The sequence below is a fragment of the Xiphias gladius genome, chromosome 23, assembly GCF_016859285.1.
Source record: "Xiphias gladius isolate SHS-SW01 ecotype Sanya breed wild chromosome 23, ASM1685928v1, whole genome shotgun sequence".
Lineage (NCBI taxonomy): Eukaryota > Metazoa > Chordata > Actinopteri > Istiophoriformes > Xiphiidae > Xiphias > Xiphias gladius.
The window spans coordinates 15,652,353-15,668,278 of NC_053422.1; the positions used below are offsets into that span (position 1 = coordinate 15,652,353).

Genomic DNA, 15,926 nt, shown 5'->3' on the forward strand with positions numbered 1-15,926 from the left:
CTGTTATATTTTTCAAACAAAGCGATCCGTAATCATTGATTATAACCTCCACATTATTTCCATTTCCCAAAGAAAGAAAGAAGGTGCCGGTTTACTCCTCTGTGTGACTCGGACTGTGTAAGATCTGCGTCCGACGGGCACACACTAATACGGAGAGAAGAATGAAAGAGGTTCCTCTGTGAACCTCGAGTGATAATGCAACTCACTGGCCAACAGCGGCACTCTCCGTACATTACGCTGAATTGCACGAACTAAATAAAAAACACAGTAAGTATAAATAGAGAGTAAATAACATGAGCCGCATATATTGAAATGCATGTAAAGAAGTATATCTGTAAACCTATTCATAAAACACACACAACATGGTTAAGACCTTAAGTGAGTTACTATTTCTTGGAAAAATGCATATGAAACAACGAAAGAATACTAAAACCAATAAAGAAAACAAACATACTGAAACAGTCCTATTTAGTGTGAACTGTAAATCACTATGCACCGTCTATTAGAGGGAAAAAAACGAGATGACCTAACCTGAAATAGCAGAGAAAACAGCAACCATATTTGCCACTCATACCTCTAGAGGAGAGTCTGGTTCATCCAGGATGCTCTTTTCACTCTGCAGCCGCTGCATCGTCCCCGTAGAACTGGGGTCCATTATCAACACGTTCTGACTACCAGCTCTGCCGAACTTACAGTCACTCTTTCTGGAGTCAGTCGTCCTGCACACCTCGTAGTTGTACACGTGTTGGAGAGTCCCTGTCCCCAAAGTGTCTGAGTAACGTGGTGGATAATACGGAATCACAGGGAGACTGGAGTGATACAGGATGCGAGACTGTCTCCATCTGTAGATTTTCACCGATATAATAACCACTAAACACGTGATGAAGAGGAAGGAAACCACAGCCAGAGCCAACACCAAGTAAAAAGTCAGGTTGTCATTGTACTCCTTGTCGTGCGGAAAGTCAGTGAACTCCGACAGCACTTCAGGGAAGCTGTCCGCCACCGCCACGTTCACAACGACCGTAGCTGAACGAGAGGGCTGCCCGTTGTCCTCCACTATAACAGTCAGTCTCTGTTTCACAGCATCTTTATCGGTGACTTGGCGGATTGTTCTGATTTCTCCATTCTGTAAGCCCACTTCAAACAGCGCCCTGTCTGTGGCTTTCTGCAGTTTATAGGAGAGCCAGGCATTCTGTCCAGAGTCCACATCGACAGCCACCACTTTAGTCACCAGATAGCCCACATCTGCTGAACGAGGCACCATTTCAGCCACCAGAGAGCCACTAGTCTGGACTGGGTACAGAACCTGAGGAGGGTTGTCGTTCTGGTCCTGGATCAGTATTTTCACGGTCACATTGCTACTGAGTGGAGGAGAACCTCCATCCTGCGCTTTGACGCGGAAGTGGAAATCTTTGATCTGCTCGTAGTCAAACGAGCGCACTGCGTGGATGACTCCACTATCAGCACTAACGGACACGTACGAGGAGACTGGCACTCCGTTAACAGAGGAGTCCTCCAGTATGTAAGAAACGCGGGCATTCTGGTTCCAGTCAGCGTCTCTGGCTTTCACTGTGAACACAGAGAGGCCCGGTGTGTTGTTTTCTACAATGTAGGCCTCATATGAGCTCCTCTCAAAGACAGGCGCGTTGTCATTCACATCCGAGATCTGTAAGGTGAGAGTGACGCTGCTGGAGAGGGAGGGCACTCCCTCATCAGAGCAGGTCACCGTGATATTATACTCAGAGGCTCTCTCTCTGTCTAACTCACTGTCTGTCACCAAAGTAAAGAAATTATTTGATGTAGACGTGATTGTAAAATGAATATTTTCATCTAGAAAACAGTGGACTTTGCCGTTTTCATCCGAATCTGGATCCTGAATGTTCATCATTGTCAGAACCGTGCCTGGCTTAACATCCTCGGATATACTGGATGACGTTGACATAATACTGATAGCCGGTGGGTTATCGTTTGTGTCCAGCACCTCAATTATAACTTTACATACGTCTGAGTTACCACCTTCATCTGACGCTTGGACATCTATCTCATAATGTCGACATTTCTCATAATCGAGTTTTCCCATTAACGTAAACACACCATTTTCCTTATCTACATGAAACAGTTCAAGTGCGCCCTCTGGAACATTAGAGATTGAATATTGTATGTGTCCGTGCGGACCTTCATCTGCATCAGATGCGCTCACAGTGGTTAAAACAGTTCCTTTCAATGAATTTTCTTTAACATTCGTCATGTACTCCGTTTGAGTACAAACAGGTGCGTTATCGTTTGCGTCCAATACAGTTATCACAATTACTATGGTTCCAGAGAGCTGCGGGTCACCACCATCTGTCGCAGTTAATACTAAAGACAACCGCTCCTGTTTCTCTCGGTCAAGATGCTTCTTTAAAACCATCTCAACATTCCTACTACTGCCAATTCTATAAGGGTTTAAAATGAATGTGTCACTTGTACTTAGCGAATAGCCCTGGAGCCCATTAACACCCACATCGACATCTATAGCTTTTTCTAAGACAAATTTCGACCCAATTTGAACTGTCTCAATAATGTCAAATTTCATTTCACTGTTTTTAAAAATGGGAGAGTGGTCGTTAATGTCGGTGATCTCGACAGTGATGCTGTAAAATTGCATAGGATTCTCCAAAATTATTTGAAAATCAAGAGCACAGGGCGTCGTCTGTCCGCAGATCGCTTCTCTGTCTATCCGCTCTTTGATTACAAGGACTCCCCTGTCTTTATTCAACTCGATGTATTCTGTACTCTCTCCGGTGTATATTCGAGCTTTCCCCGATTTCAGCCGTTTCACATCCAAACCCAAATCTTGCGCTATGTTACCGACCAAAGATCCTTTCGCCATTTCCTCGGGAATGGAGTAGCTGACCTGCCCAGAAACAGAACTGAGCGAAACGAACGACATAAACAATAGTAGGCCTACTTGCCGTGTCATTGTTCTGTCCGACATTCTCCCGCAAATAAAAAAGAAAAAAAAAAGGTGGAATCAAAGCTGCTATCCAGTAATAGATTGTTAGATTCAAATGTCAGTAAAATAATCACGAATCCACACTCCCAAAAATGCTGACAATTCGCCCGGTATCTCCGTGTTTGAGCATCTCCTTGTTCAAAACTGTGCCTTTTCGATCATGTTTTTTTTTCTCTTTCTCCGTAACACTTCGAGATGTTAGGGGAGGTACAGCTGCAGTGAGCTCTGAATTCTCAGCAGACTGGTCAACAGCGTCCCTGTGAGTTTGATGCACCGAACTACACTTTACACAGACATTACTGTTCTTTTCCGGATTTTTATGGGGTTAATTACTAACAAAACTAGAAATAACCTGCTGCGCACTGAAATGTGACATAATGTTGTATCGATATAATAAAAAATTAATGTCTCCCTGTTTTACACTCGTGCAGACACACACAGATGTACAGAAACACACACACTTACACACACACACACACACACACATCACAAAATGAGCCAGCTATACGAAGGATTAGACACACAAAAATAAAAAACCTCAAGAGAGTCTACTAAATGTTGCGCTGTCCATGGTGCTGAAAGACGCAGGGAGGACAGAAACAACGAGAGGTAAGCACGTTTAAATCAAGTGTAAAACTATGTATGTGATGTTAACTCAGATTTACTGTGAGTGGTATGATAAAGACAGTAATAAAAAGGACAATTAAAAAACATCTAACGAGGACAAGATACCTCCTGTTGCCAATTAATCAATTCAAACAGAAAATGTCTGGATATTTCAAAATATTGGTAATTGTTTTTCTAATGTCAAAGTTTAATATTTTTTATTATCTGTATTGGCAGATATTACAGAGTACTGGTAATATTGACGGTGCAAAAACCGACTTTTAAAGTAACTTAAATGTTACTTTAAGTACAAGTAAGTATTTTCAAAATATCACTCTGTTTTACTTTCATAAAATAGGAAATGCTCAGATGGAACAAAATACAGAAGAGCTGAGAGAAACTCATGAGCAAATAAGGTTTTTTTTAAGTAATTATTTGGATGAACAAGTATCTCATGGTAAAAATAACACTATACTGGGGATTCATAGAACTTTATTAAAAGAAAAAGCCAACCTCTAGAGGAGAGTCTGGTTCATCCAGGATGCTCTTTTCACTCTGTAGCCGCTGCATCGTCCCTGTAGAACTGGGGTCCATTATCAACACGTTCTGACTACCAGCTCTGCCGAACTTACAGTCACTCTTTCTGGAGTCAGTCGTCCTGCACACCTCGTAGTTGTACACGTGTTGGAGAGTCCCTGTCCCCAAAGTGTCTGAGTAACGTGGTGGATAATACGGAATCACGGGGAGACTGGACTGATACAGGATGAGACTGTCTCCATCTGTAGATTTTCACCGATATAATAACCACTAAACACGTGATGAAGAGGAAGGAAACCACAGCCAGAGCCAACACCAAGTAAAAGTCAGGTTGTCATTGTACTCCTTGTCGTGCGGAAAGTCAGTGAACTCCGACAGCACTTCAGGGAAGCTGTCCGCCACCGCCACGTTCACAACGACTGTAGCTGAACGAGAGGGCTGCCCGTTGTCCTCCACTATAACAGTCAGTCTCTGTTTCACAGCATCTTTATCGGTGACTTGGCGGATTGTTCTGATTTCTCCATTCTGTAAGCCCACTTCAAACAGCGCCCTGTCTGTGGCTTTCTGCAGTTTATAGGAGAGCCAGGCATTCTGTCCAGAGTCCACATCGACAGCCACCACTTTAGTCACCAGATAGCCCACATCTGCTGAACGAGGCACCATTTCAGCCACCAGAGAGCCTCCGGTCTGGACTGGGTACAGAACCTGAGGGGGATTGTCGTTCTGGTCCTGGATCAGAATTTTCACTGTCACATTGCTACTGAGTGGAGGAGAACCTCCATCCTGCGCTTTGACGACGAAAACCAGCTGTTTAATTTGCTCGTAGTCAAACGAACGCACTGCATGAATAACCCCAGTTTCACTGTTAATGGAAACGTAAAACGAGGCCGGATTACCATTGATTTGTGTTTCTTCAAGAAGGTACGAAATTCTAGCGTTTTGATTCCAGTCAATGTCCCGTGCTTTGACGGAAAATATGGACATCCCAGGGGAATTGTTTTCTGTAACGTGAGCAAGGTAGCTAATTTGATCAAATGATGGGGCATTGTCATTCACATCAGAGATTCTCAAACGTAACATGGTTGTGGTTGACAAGGATGGCGATCCCGAATCGGCAGCCCTTACAGTTATATTATACTCTGGTACAACTTCTCTGTCAAAAGACGAGTCTGTTACTAATGCATAGTAATTACTTAATGTTGATTTTATCTTAAATGGGAGACTGCTGTCTGTTGTACACATAATCTGTCCATTTTGTTCTGAGTCCGCGTCAATCACATTAATTATTGCAACTGTGGTGCCAGACGGTGAATCCTCCGGCACCGGGCTGGAAAATGACATCACATTTATGACAGGCGCATTATCATTTACGTCTACAATCTCAATCAGCACCTTACTCGAATCTGTCAGACCTCCTTGGTCCATAGCTTCAATCATAATTTCATATTTCTTATCTTTTTCGTAATCTACTTCCCCTGCAAGTGTTATGGTTCCCGTAATCCCGTCTAAATTAAACATATCAGCCAGCTGCTCTTTCAGATTTGAAAATCTGTATGTGATGAGACCGTTTGATCCACTGTCTGCATCACTTGCATTCACTGTCGTGATATAAGTGCCTTTTAATGCATTTTCCAACACAGTAGCCCTGTAGAGAGACTGGTTAAAAATGGGGGGGTTATCATTGGCATCAAGCACTGTAATATATATATTTACTGTGCCAGATCTATGCGGAGTTCCACCGTCAACAGCGATGAGCTTCAACGACACTCTTGGCTCGCTTTCTCTGTCTAATGGCTTCTGTAAAATCATCTCCGCATATTTTCGACCATCTGGACTTGAATGTTGCTTCAAACCAAATATGTCATTGGTAGTTAGTATGTATTTCTGAAGACCATTATTGCCCACATCTGCGTCTTCGGCACTGGCTAACAAAAAGCGTGATCCCAGTGTGGCTGATTCGCTTATTTCTAATTTAATTTCATCCTTTCTAAATGTCGGAGAGTTGTCGTTTATGTCAATTATTTCGACTGTTATTCGGTGCAACTCCATCGGGTTTTCTAAAATCACCTCAAAGCTGAAGCTGCACGGTGTTACGTCTCCACAAAGCCGCTCTCGGTCTATTCTCTCGTTCACGACTAAAATGCCTTTGTCTGCTTTGAGCTCGGTGTACTGGATGCTTTGTCTGGTCACGATACGGGCCCTGCCAGAACGCAGCCTTTGCACATCCAAGCCAAGGTCCTGAGCCACGTTACCAATAAGTGACCCCTTTTTCAGCTCCTCTGGAATTGTATACCTGATTTGGCAAGACGCGATCTGACTGAGACACCACAGGAGCAGCAGAAGCGGCCATACTGACCTGCAATACAGACGCCATTTTACACACGGAGGAGGAGAAATTTCAAACGCCATTGCACAAATAAGAAAAGGTAATACCAACAGCCTGCTGTATAAAATCCACAAGAAAACAAAGGCAGTTGCATCAAGTAATCCTTTGATTTCGAAGTCCTTGCTCGAAATGAATTTGTGGCCGTATTCCTGCCTGTGAAGCCCAAAGTTTGTTTTCTCTCCTGTCTAAACGAAAAAATGAGGGCTCTGCCTCCACTGAATCAACTCTGAATACTTGTTTCACTGACCTGCAGCGTCCCTTACTGTCCAAAGCATGAATATCATGAACACAGGCAGATTTTTTTTTTTTTTTTTTGCCTGCATTTAGGTTTACAAGAGCTAGAAATCTAAATCAAAACCAAAACATTTTAATCTATTAAGATAAAAAAACAGAAAGTGAACATTTTTTGACAGGTTTGACTCATATCCTTTTTGACCGAAATGGTCACATATCTGTCATTAATGCCACCCAAGGCTAAAGTCTCCCTGGAAATGCATTAACTTACAATGGACCAAATGGTATAAAGCTTTGGTTATGTGAAAACCTAGTTCTGGTAAAGAGTGACATTAAGTACTGACACTTTAATACAACACCAGGCCCCTGTTCCAAATTGAATTAAGCAGCAGTTCAAAGGGGAGATTTTATGTCCAGTCAGTGGAGCTGTCCATTAGTTGTGGTTCTGAAAATAGCTCATGGGTCACGACTTATATGAGGGCCCAAAGGGCACCCAACGTTTAGTATGACCTCAGAAAAAGCACAGACATAATTTTGGGTGGAAATCAATATGTCAAAGACCTCACCTCTACAGGAGAGTCTGGTTCATCCAGGATGCTCTTTTCACCCTGCAGCTGCTGCATCGTCCCTGTAGAACTGGGGTCCATTATCAACACGTTCTGACTACCAGCTCTGCCGAACTTACAGTCACTCTTTCTGGAGTCAGTCGTCCTGCACACCTCGTAGTTGTACACGTGTTGGAGAGTCCCTGTCCCCAAAGTGTCTGAGTAACGTGGTGGATAATACGGAATCACTGGGAGACTGGAGTGATACAGGATGCGAGACTGTCTCCATCTGTAGATTCTCACCGATATAATAACCACTAAACACGTGATGAAGAGGAAGGAAACCACAGCCAGAGCCAACACCAAGTAAAAAGTCAGGTTGTCATTGTACTCCTTGTCGTGCGGAAAGTCAGTGAACTCCGACAGCACTTCAGGGAAGCTGTCCGCCACCGCCACGTTCACAACGACCGTAGCTGAACGAGAGGGCTGCCCGTTGTCCTCCACTATAACAGTCAGTCTCTGTTTCACAGCATCTTTATCGGTGACTTGGCGGATTGTTCTGATTTCTCCATTCTGTAAGCCCACTTCAAACAGCGCCCTGTCTGTGGCTTTCTGCAGTTTATAGGAGAGCCAGGCATTCTGTCCAGAGTCCACATCGACAGCCACCACTTTAGTCACCAGATAGCCCACATCTGCTGAACGAGGCACCATTTCAGCCACCAGAGAGCCTCCGGTCTGGACTGGGTACAGAACCTGAGGGGGATTGTCGTTCTGGTCCTGAATATTTAATTTAACGGTCGTATTGCTGCTTAAAGGTGGGGAACCTCCATCCTGTCCTTTTACAAAAATATTCATAGTTTTAATTTGCTCATAGTCAAATGATCGAACTGCCTGTATAACGCCATTTTCTGCGTTAACAGATATGTATGTGGATATGGGGTTGCCATTTAACTGAGTATCAATAAGCAGGTAAGACACTCGTGCGTTCTGGCCCGAGTCCGAGTCGCGTGCTCTCACGGAAAACACAGATAATCCTGGGGAGTTATTCTCCATGATATTAGCTTCGTAATAACTCTGTTCAAATACTGGGGCATTATCATTGACATCGGATACTCTAAGTGTTATTGTCTTGTTAGTTGAGAGCGGTGGGCTACCCTCATCCACAGCCGTGAAGGTGATATTGTAATCAGGATTACGCTCCCTGTCCAGGACACCGTTTGTGACCAGAGTATAATAATTCTTTAGAGATGAGTGGATTGTGAACGGGATATTGCCGTCAACTGAACAGTGCACTTTGCCATTTTTGCCTGAGTCTAGATCTTTAACGTTTATGATTGCTACAGTAGTTCCACTGGGAGAATCCTCGGCGATGGCACTAGAAAACGAGGTTAGCGTTATCACAGGTGCATTGTCATTTACATCCGTCACTTCAATTATTACATTTGTTGATGTGCTTTGCCCACCTTGATCTTTTGCCTGCACACCGATCTCATATATTTTATTCTCTTCATAATCAATCATACCGTGTACAGTTAAATCGCCGCTGTTTTGATCCAGACGAAATAGTTCAGCAACATTAGAAGACATGCGATTTAAGTGGTATGTAACACGACCATTCATCCCTTCATCTGCATCTGTCGCGCTCAAGGTCACCACTAAAGTACCCTTTGGGACATTTTCTTTAACAGACGCCTTGAAAATTGATTGCGTAAAAACCGGGGCATTGTCATTTGTATCTCGGACAGTTACATGTATTTTTAGGGTCCCTGATCGCTGAGGTTCCCCCCCGTCCACAGCAGTTAGCGTGAGAAGCAGCTTTCCTTCTTTCTCCCGATCCAAAGCATTAGAAAGATACAACTTTGCATATTTATGACCATTTGGGCTGGATAGGACCTTGATATTGAACTGCGTTGTCGGGTGTAACGTATAGCCATGTAAAGCATTGATGCCAACATCGGGGTCGGTGGCACTCACTTGTAATATTTCGGTCCCTGGAAGAGCTGATTCTAGTATTTCTAAATGCATTTCTTTCTCATGAAACACAGGCGCATTGTCGTTAACATCTAACACTTCCACTACAACGCTATGTAGTTGCAATGGATTCGTCATAATCATTTCTAAATTCAAGCTACAGGGCGATGTCTGCCCGCAGAGCTGCTCTCTATCTATTCTTTCTCCCACGACTAGAATCCCTTTGTCTACATCCAGCGTAATATACTCGCTGCTGTCCCCGCTAACAATTCGGGCACCGCCTGATTTCAGTCTTTCAGCGTCGATCCCTAAATCTTCAGCCACATTTCCCACAAAGGAGCCCTTTCTCATCTCCTCGGGGACAGAGTAGCGGATCTGGCAGACTGTCGCCTCAATGAGAAAAACAAGGCTGAAGGCCCGTACTTGCCATTTGATCGTGGGTTCACTGCTGATAAGAGCCATATTCCCGAAGCAATCCTTCCAACTCCACAATAAAGTATGTCACAAACAGCCTGCCTCTTGCGCCGTATAGTCGTCCTGTTGGTGCGTTTATAATCCACAGTGTGACAACAAATAAATCAGTCTTAAAACGACTGGTGGAAATAGGGACCGAATCTCCTGCTCTCCGCGTTACACTAAGAGGAGGGTTGGAGGTGTAGCTGCATTTCAAAAGCTTCACAAGTGCTTTGAAGACCAACAGCGGCCCTTGGAGTCCGATATGAAAATAACAAGTGCTGTCCAAAAAAAAAAAAAAAAAAAAAAGGGTAGGAGCCGCCTAACGTTTCTGTATTTTTAAGTTATTTTGAATTAGGTGTGAACATTTAAATTAAGAAACAGATATAAAAGACTGAGCTTATAAGATGTTTAAATGAAAGTTAGATACAAAGTTGGAGAGCAAACTGTAGTACAGCCACGAAGAGATGTTGTTAAGTGAAAACACTCTCTTCCTTGGTACTACGTTTGCTTTCTCACTCCAGAAATAACTTGGCTTCAAGCAGAATCTCCACGCAGATTTTCTAATTACAAAAGACACAAAACGCCCCATGCACTACAGACAGCATTACAGATTGGTAACAGCTAATAGCGACAGAGTGTGCATCTTCCTTACTGACTCCATTTCACTTCAGTCAGTTAACTGGCTCAGCTCTGGTGGGAGCTGTCCTGTACTAGTAGTACTGAAGATGCCCTCTGAGCAGGTAGTGAGACACGCTACAAACAATATCTGTAATCTATACATACACCATAATTAATGCACTGTAATGTTTTTAAAAACGATGGATTAATAAACCAACCTCTAGAGGAGAGTCTGGTTCATCCAGGATGCTCTTTTCACTCTGCAGCCGCTGCATCGTCCCTGTAGAACTGGGGTCCATTATCAACACGTTCTGACTACCAGCTCTGCCGAACTTACAGTCACTCTTTCTGGAGTCAGTCGTCCTGCACACCTCGTAGTTGTACACGTGTTGGAGAGTCCCTGTCCCCAAAGTGTCTGAGTAACGTGGTGGATAATACGGAATCACGGGGAGACTGGAGTGATACAGGATGCGAGACTGTCTCCATCTGTAGATTTTCACCGATATAATAACCACTAAACACGTGATGAAGAGGAAGGAAACCACAGCCAGAGCCAACACTAAGTAAAAAGTCAGGTTGTCATTATACTCCTTGTCGTGCGGAAAGTCAGTGAACTCCGACAGCACTTCAGGGAAGCTGTCCGCCACCGCCACGTTCACAACGACCGTAGCTGAACGAGAGGGCTGCCCGTTGTCCTCCACTATAACAGTCAGTCTCTGTTTCACAGCATCTTTATCGGTGACTTGGCGGATTGTTCTGATTTCTCCATTCTGTAAGCCCACTTCAAACAGCGCCCTGTCTGTGGCTTTCTGCAGTTTATAGGAGAGCCAGGCATTCTGTCCAGAGTCCACATCGACAGCCACCACTTTAGTCACCAGATAGCCCACATCTGCTGAACGAGGCACCATTTCAGCCACCAGAGAGCCCCCGGTCTGGACTGGATACAGAACCTGAGGGGGGTTGTCGTTCTGGTCCTGGATCCGTATTTTAACTGTAGCCACCGAACTCAGAGGAGGGGATCCAGCATCACGAGCGGTTACGTTAAATTCAAACCACTTGATTTGCTCATAATCAAACGACCTCACTGCGTGAATGGCACCTGTTTCTGAATTTACTGACACTAAAGAAGACACTGCTACCCCATTAATCTGTTTCTCCTCCAGAAAGTAAGAAACCCGGGCGTTCTGGCCCCAGTCTGCATCACTGGCACTGAGAGTAAACACAGAAAATCCAGGAGAGTTGTTCTCTGGTATACTCTCACTGTATTCTGATTTATCAAATCTGGGTGGGCTGTCATTCACGTCAGACACTTTTACATTGATGTTTTTACTGCTCGACAGAGGCGGAGAGCCTTGGTCTGAGACGGTTATGGTGATGTTATACTCAGGAATACTTTCTCTGTCTAAGAAGTTTTCGGTTACTATGGTGTAATATCCAGTTAATGAAGACTCTATTTTGAATGGTACGTCAGAGTTAATGGAGCATTTGACAACACCGTTGCCATCAGAGTCTTCGTCATCGACATTCACGACAGCTATGGTTGTACCTGGGGCTGAATCCTCCGAAATCGAGTTAGAAAATGACATCAGCTGTATTGTTGGGACGTTGTCATTTTCATCAATTATTTGAATAATAACTTTGCACGTGTCTGTAAAGCCCCCGTGGTCACTAGCTTGCACGTTTAATTGATAAGTCTTAGATTTTTCGAAATCTAGTACACCTGCAACTTTAATCTGTCCAGTTTTAACATTTACTTCGAAAAGCTGCTTCGCTTCTCTTGCAACATGAGCTATGGAATAAGTTACTTCACCGTTGACTCCTTTATCTGCATCATTTGCACTAACAGTGGTTACCACTGTTCCTTCAGGAGAATTCTCCTTGACATCTGCTTTATAAACAGGCTGGCTACACACTGGCGCATTATCGTTAGCATCTAGCACAGTGATATGAATACGCGCTGTTCCTGATCTATGTGGCTCACCGCCATCTGAAGCAATCAGCACGAGTGTGTGAGTCTCCTCTTTCTCCCGGTCTAACGGGTTTTGTAAAACCATTTCGATAAATCTGCCTCCATCCGGTTGGCTCTGCACTGCCAATTTGAAATTATCTGAGGGTTTAAGGGTGTATTTTTGAATATCATTAATGCCAACATCGGGGTCGTCTGCACTCTCCAATGAGAAGCGAGTCCCTGATGCAGCATTTTCAACAATTTTCAAATTGACTGCATCCTTTGGGAACAACGGGCTGTTATCGTTAATATCTATCACCTCCACTGTCACCCTATAAAGCTGGATTGGATTTTCCAAAATGACCTCGAAACTAAAGCTACATGGCGTCGTCTTCCCACAAAGCTCTTCTCGGTCGATTCGCTCTTTAATAACAAGGGTGCCTTTGTCTCGGTTTAAATCGACATACTGTCGGCTTCCTTTTGTAATAATACGAGCTTTACCTGACTTGAGCCTCGCCACATCCAAGCCTAAATCTCCAGCAATGTTTCCAACAAAAGACCCTTCTGCCTGCTCCTCTGGTATGGAATACCGAGCCTGTCCAGTCACCGAGCTCAGCTTGAAAAGACAAAGAATGAAAACCAGCGCCTGGCATCGGCCTCTGCGAGCGATTTTCCACGCACAAGACATCAGAAATCCAAAGGTGCAGACGCGGGGATCCCCTTTAATGCAAAATTGATGTAATTGAATCCATAAATCGAAAGGGTAGCGGTTTTCGGCTGGAAAATTCCACAGTTTAAACCTCAACAGGCCAGACCGTCTTCTTTCCGAGCAGTAAAACACTGAATGGAGTTAAAGGGGTGGACCGCCGCACTGCCTATTTGCACAGATAGTCAGTGATGTATCAACAGCGGCGCTCAGAGCCCATCAAAGGTAATGTATCTGGTGTACACATTATTAGGAACAGTTCAACATTTAACCTGTCCATAATAATACTTCAGCTATAGCTAGTTTTTAGACTAATAATCAACATTTTGGACTAGAACTCTACATATGAGCAGTACGAGCGCAGCCCATGCTGTTACACTGACCAGGCTCTGTTCCACAAAAGCAAAATAGTATAAGATGATGGTGAAATCACTTTGTTTTTAAATTTCATTAAGACTTTAATCCTTAAAGATCACAACTGATGCTGTAAGGGTGAAACATCAACGATGATCTGTAAAATAAAAATTAAAAAGAAATAAATATGTTCTTTGGGGCCTTTTTGTTTTCAGTTGCCATATCGTTTTCTATTCTCTCTGTAAAGCGTGTGCACAGTTGTTTTTCTTACAATTTCAGTTTGCTTCCACTAAGATTATAAAATCAATCGACGAGTAAGAAAATCTGGATTTAAAACAAAAAAACAAAAACAAAAAAACAACTTGTAAAGTACTTGATACCACTCCCATCGATTAAGCTGTTTAAATTATAACTATTGACTATAACCTTAATGGGAACGGCACCTTCGTCTTAAAACAACACACAGACTCTAGTTATTGTGATTCAATATGTAATTATTTCATTGTGAATATTAATATCCTGGCTTTAACTACAAATGGTAAAAAAGTTACTAAAAAGTGAATCCATCGACCCTTCCGGCACCATGGACAGCGACACTAAGGCGCTACTGACAGCTGTACACTTGGCTCTAAATACTTTGGAGAAAAAACAATGAGAAAATGGAGAACGAAAGATTAAATATGTCACTCACCAAAGTTGACATTTGAGAACAGTTGCCTGACAGTTGCTTGTCCACCTGCGGTGTATCAGACCCAGCTCCATCCACACTCACTAAACTTTGACTAATCGGGTGCATATATTTCATGTCACTCTTTCTGGAGTCAGTCGTCCTGCACACCTCGTAGTTGTACACGTGTTGGAGAGTCCCTGTCCCCAAAGTGTCTGAGTAACGTGGTGGATAATACGGAATCACGGGGAGACTGGACTGATACAGGATGCGAGACTGTCTCCATCTGTAGATTTTCACCGATATAATAACCACTAAACACGTGATGAAGAGGAAGGAAACCACAGCCAGAGCCAACACCAAGTAAAAAGTCAGGTTGTCATTGTACTCCTTGTCGTGCGGAAAGTCAGTGAACTCCGACAGCACTTCAGGGAAGCTGTCCGCCACCGCCACGTTCACAACGACTGTAGCTGAACGAGAGGGCTGCCCGTTGTCCTCCACTATAACAGTCAGTCTCTGTTTCACAGCATCTTTATCGGTGACTTGGCGGATTGTTCTGATTTCTCCATTCTGTAAGCCCACTTCAAACAGCGCCCTGTCTGTGGCTTTCTGCAGTTTATAGGAGAGCCAGGCATTCTGTCCAGAGTCCACATCGACAGCCACCACTTTAGTCACCAGATAGCCCACATCTGCTGAACGAGGCACCATTTCAGCCACCAGAGAGCCCCCGGTCTGGACTGGGTACAGAACCTGAGGGGGGTTGTCGTTCTGGTCCTGGATCAGTATTTTCACAGTCACATTGCTACTGAGTGGAGGAGAACCTCCATCCTGCGCTTTGACGACGAAAACCAGCTCTTTAATTTGCTCATAGTCAAAGGAGCGAACTGCGTGTATCACTCCGCTTTCTGCATTTACTGACACAGAGTGAGAAACTGGAGACCCACCGATATTAGTATCCTCCAGTATATAAGATATACGGGAGTTTTGGTTTTCATCAGGATCTTTAGCCTTAACAGTGAGAAGAGAAACGCCCGGAGAATTATTTTCTACGATAAATGCGTTGTAAACACGTTGTGAAAACACCGGGGCATTATCGTTCACATCTGAGACCTTTAAATGAAACGTTCTTTTTGTTGAGAGAGGAGGCGATCCTGCATCTGTCGCAACAACAGTGATGTTATAGTCTGAAACACTTTCACGATCCAATACAGTGTCTGTTACCAAAGTATAGTAATTTCTCAAATTGGATTTAATCTTGAAAGGCACATTTTCATCTATTCTACAACTGATTTTCCCGTTATCACCTGAATCGAGGTCTTTTACATTTATAATACCAATCGTTGTACCAGGAGGGGAGTCCTCTGACACAGGACTAGTGAATGACATGACGCTAATAGTAGGGGCGTTGTCATTCACATCAGTTACTTCAATTATCACTTTACTGGCATCTGTCAAACCTCCTTGATCTTTTGCATCGATTCTAAGTTCGTATTTTTTATCTTTTTCATAATCAACAGAACCTGTTATTGAAATTACGCCAGTTTTTTCATCGATCATAAACAAATCACTTAAACCACTATTCAGATCAGAAAAATAATATGTAACAATACTGTTTGACCCGAAATCTGCGTCACTAGCATTAACAGTCGTGACATAAGTATCTCTGGGAGAATTTTCCATCACTGTAGCTTTGTACACAGATTGATTAAATACAGGTGCATTATCATTGATATCAAGAACAGTGACAACTATATTTACTGTGCCAGATCTCTGCGGAGTTCCACCGTCTACGGCTATAAGCTTCAGTGATAGATGAGGATTTGTCTCTCTGTCTAATGGCTTCTGAAGCACCATCTCTGCGTATTTCTTTCCATCTGCATTAGAGTTCTGTTTTAACACAAAA

General features: G+C 43.5%; 3 protein-coding genes across 8 annotated transcripts in view; all 3 read right to left on the reverse strand.

Moving 5' to 3' along the window:
- LOC120785775 (protocadherin gamma-C5-like) overlaps positions 1-15,926 on the reverse strand; it is a 230,444-nt gene that overhangs the window by 114,802 nt on the left and 99,716 nt on the right. The gene's annotated exons all lie outside the window — the stretch shown is intronic.
- Positions 569-2,977, reverse strand: LOC120785784 (protocadherin gamma-A2-like). The gene has a single exon (XM_040120719.1). The coding sequence runs from the start codon at positions 2,975-2,977 to the stop codon at positions 569-571; it is 2,409 nt and encodes an 802-aa protein (XP_039976653.1).
- Positions 10,540-13,042, reverse strand: LOC120785654 (protocadherin beta-16-like). The gene has a single exon (XM_040120527.1). It carries the CDS (start codon positions 12,982-12,984, stop codon positions 10,540-10,542), a length of 2,445 nt encoding a protein of 814 aa, XP_039976461.1. The 5' UTR covers positions 12,985-13,042.

Coding starts and splice junctions, on each gene's coding strand:
- LOC120785784 (XM_040120719.1), bottom strand. CDS start 2,977: ATGTCGGACAGAACAATGACACGGCAAGTAGGCCTACTATTGTTTATG.
- LOC120785654 (XM_040120527.1), bottom strand. CDS start 12,984: ATGTCTTGTGCGTGGAAAATCGCTCGCAGAGGCCGATGCCAGGCGCTG.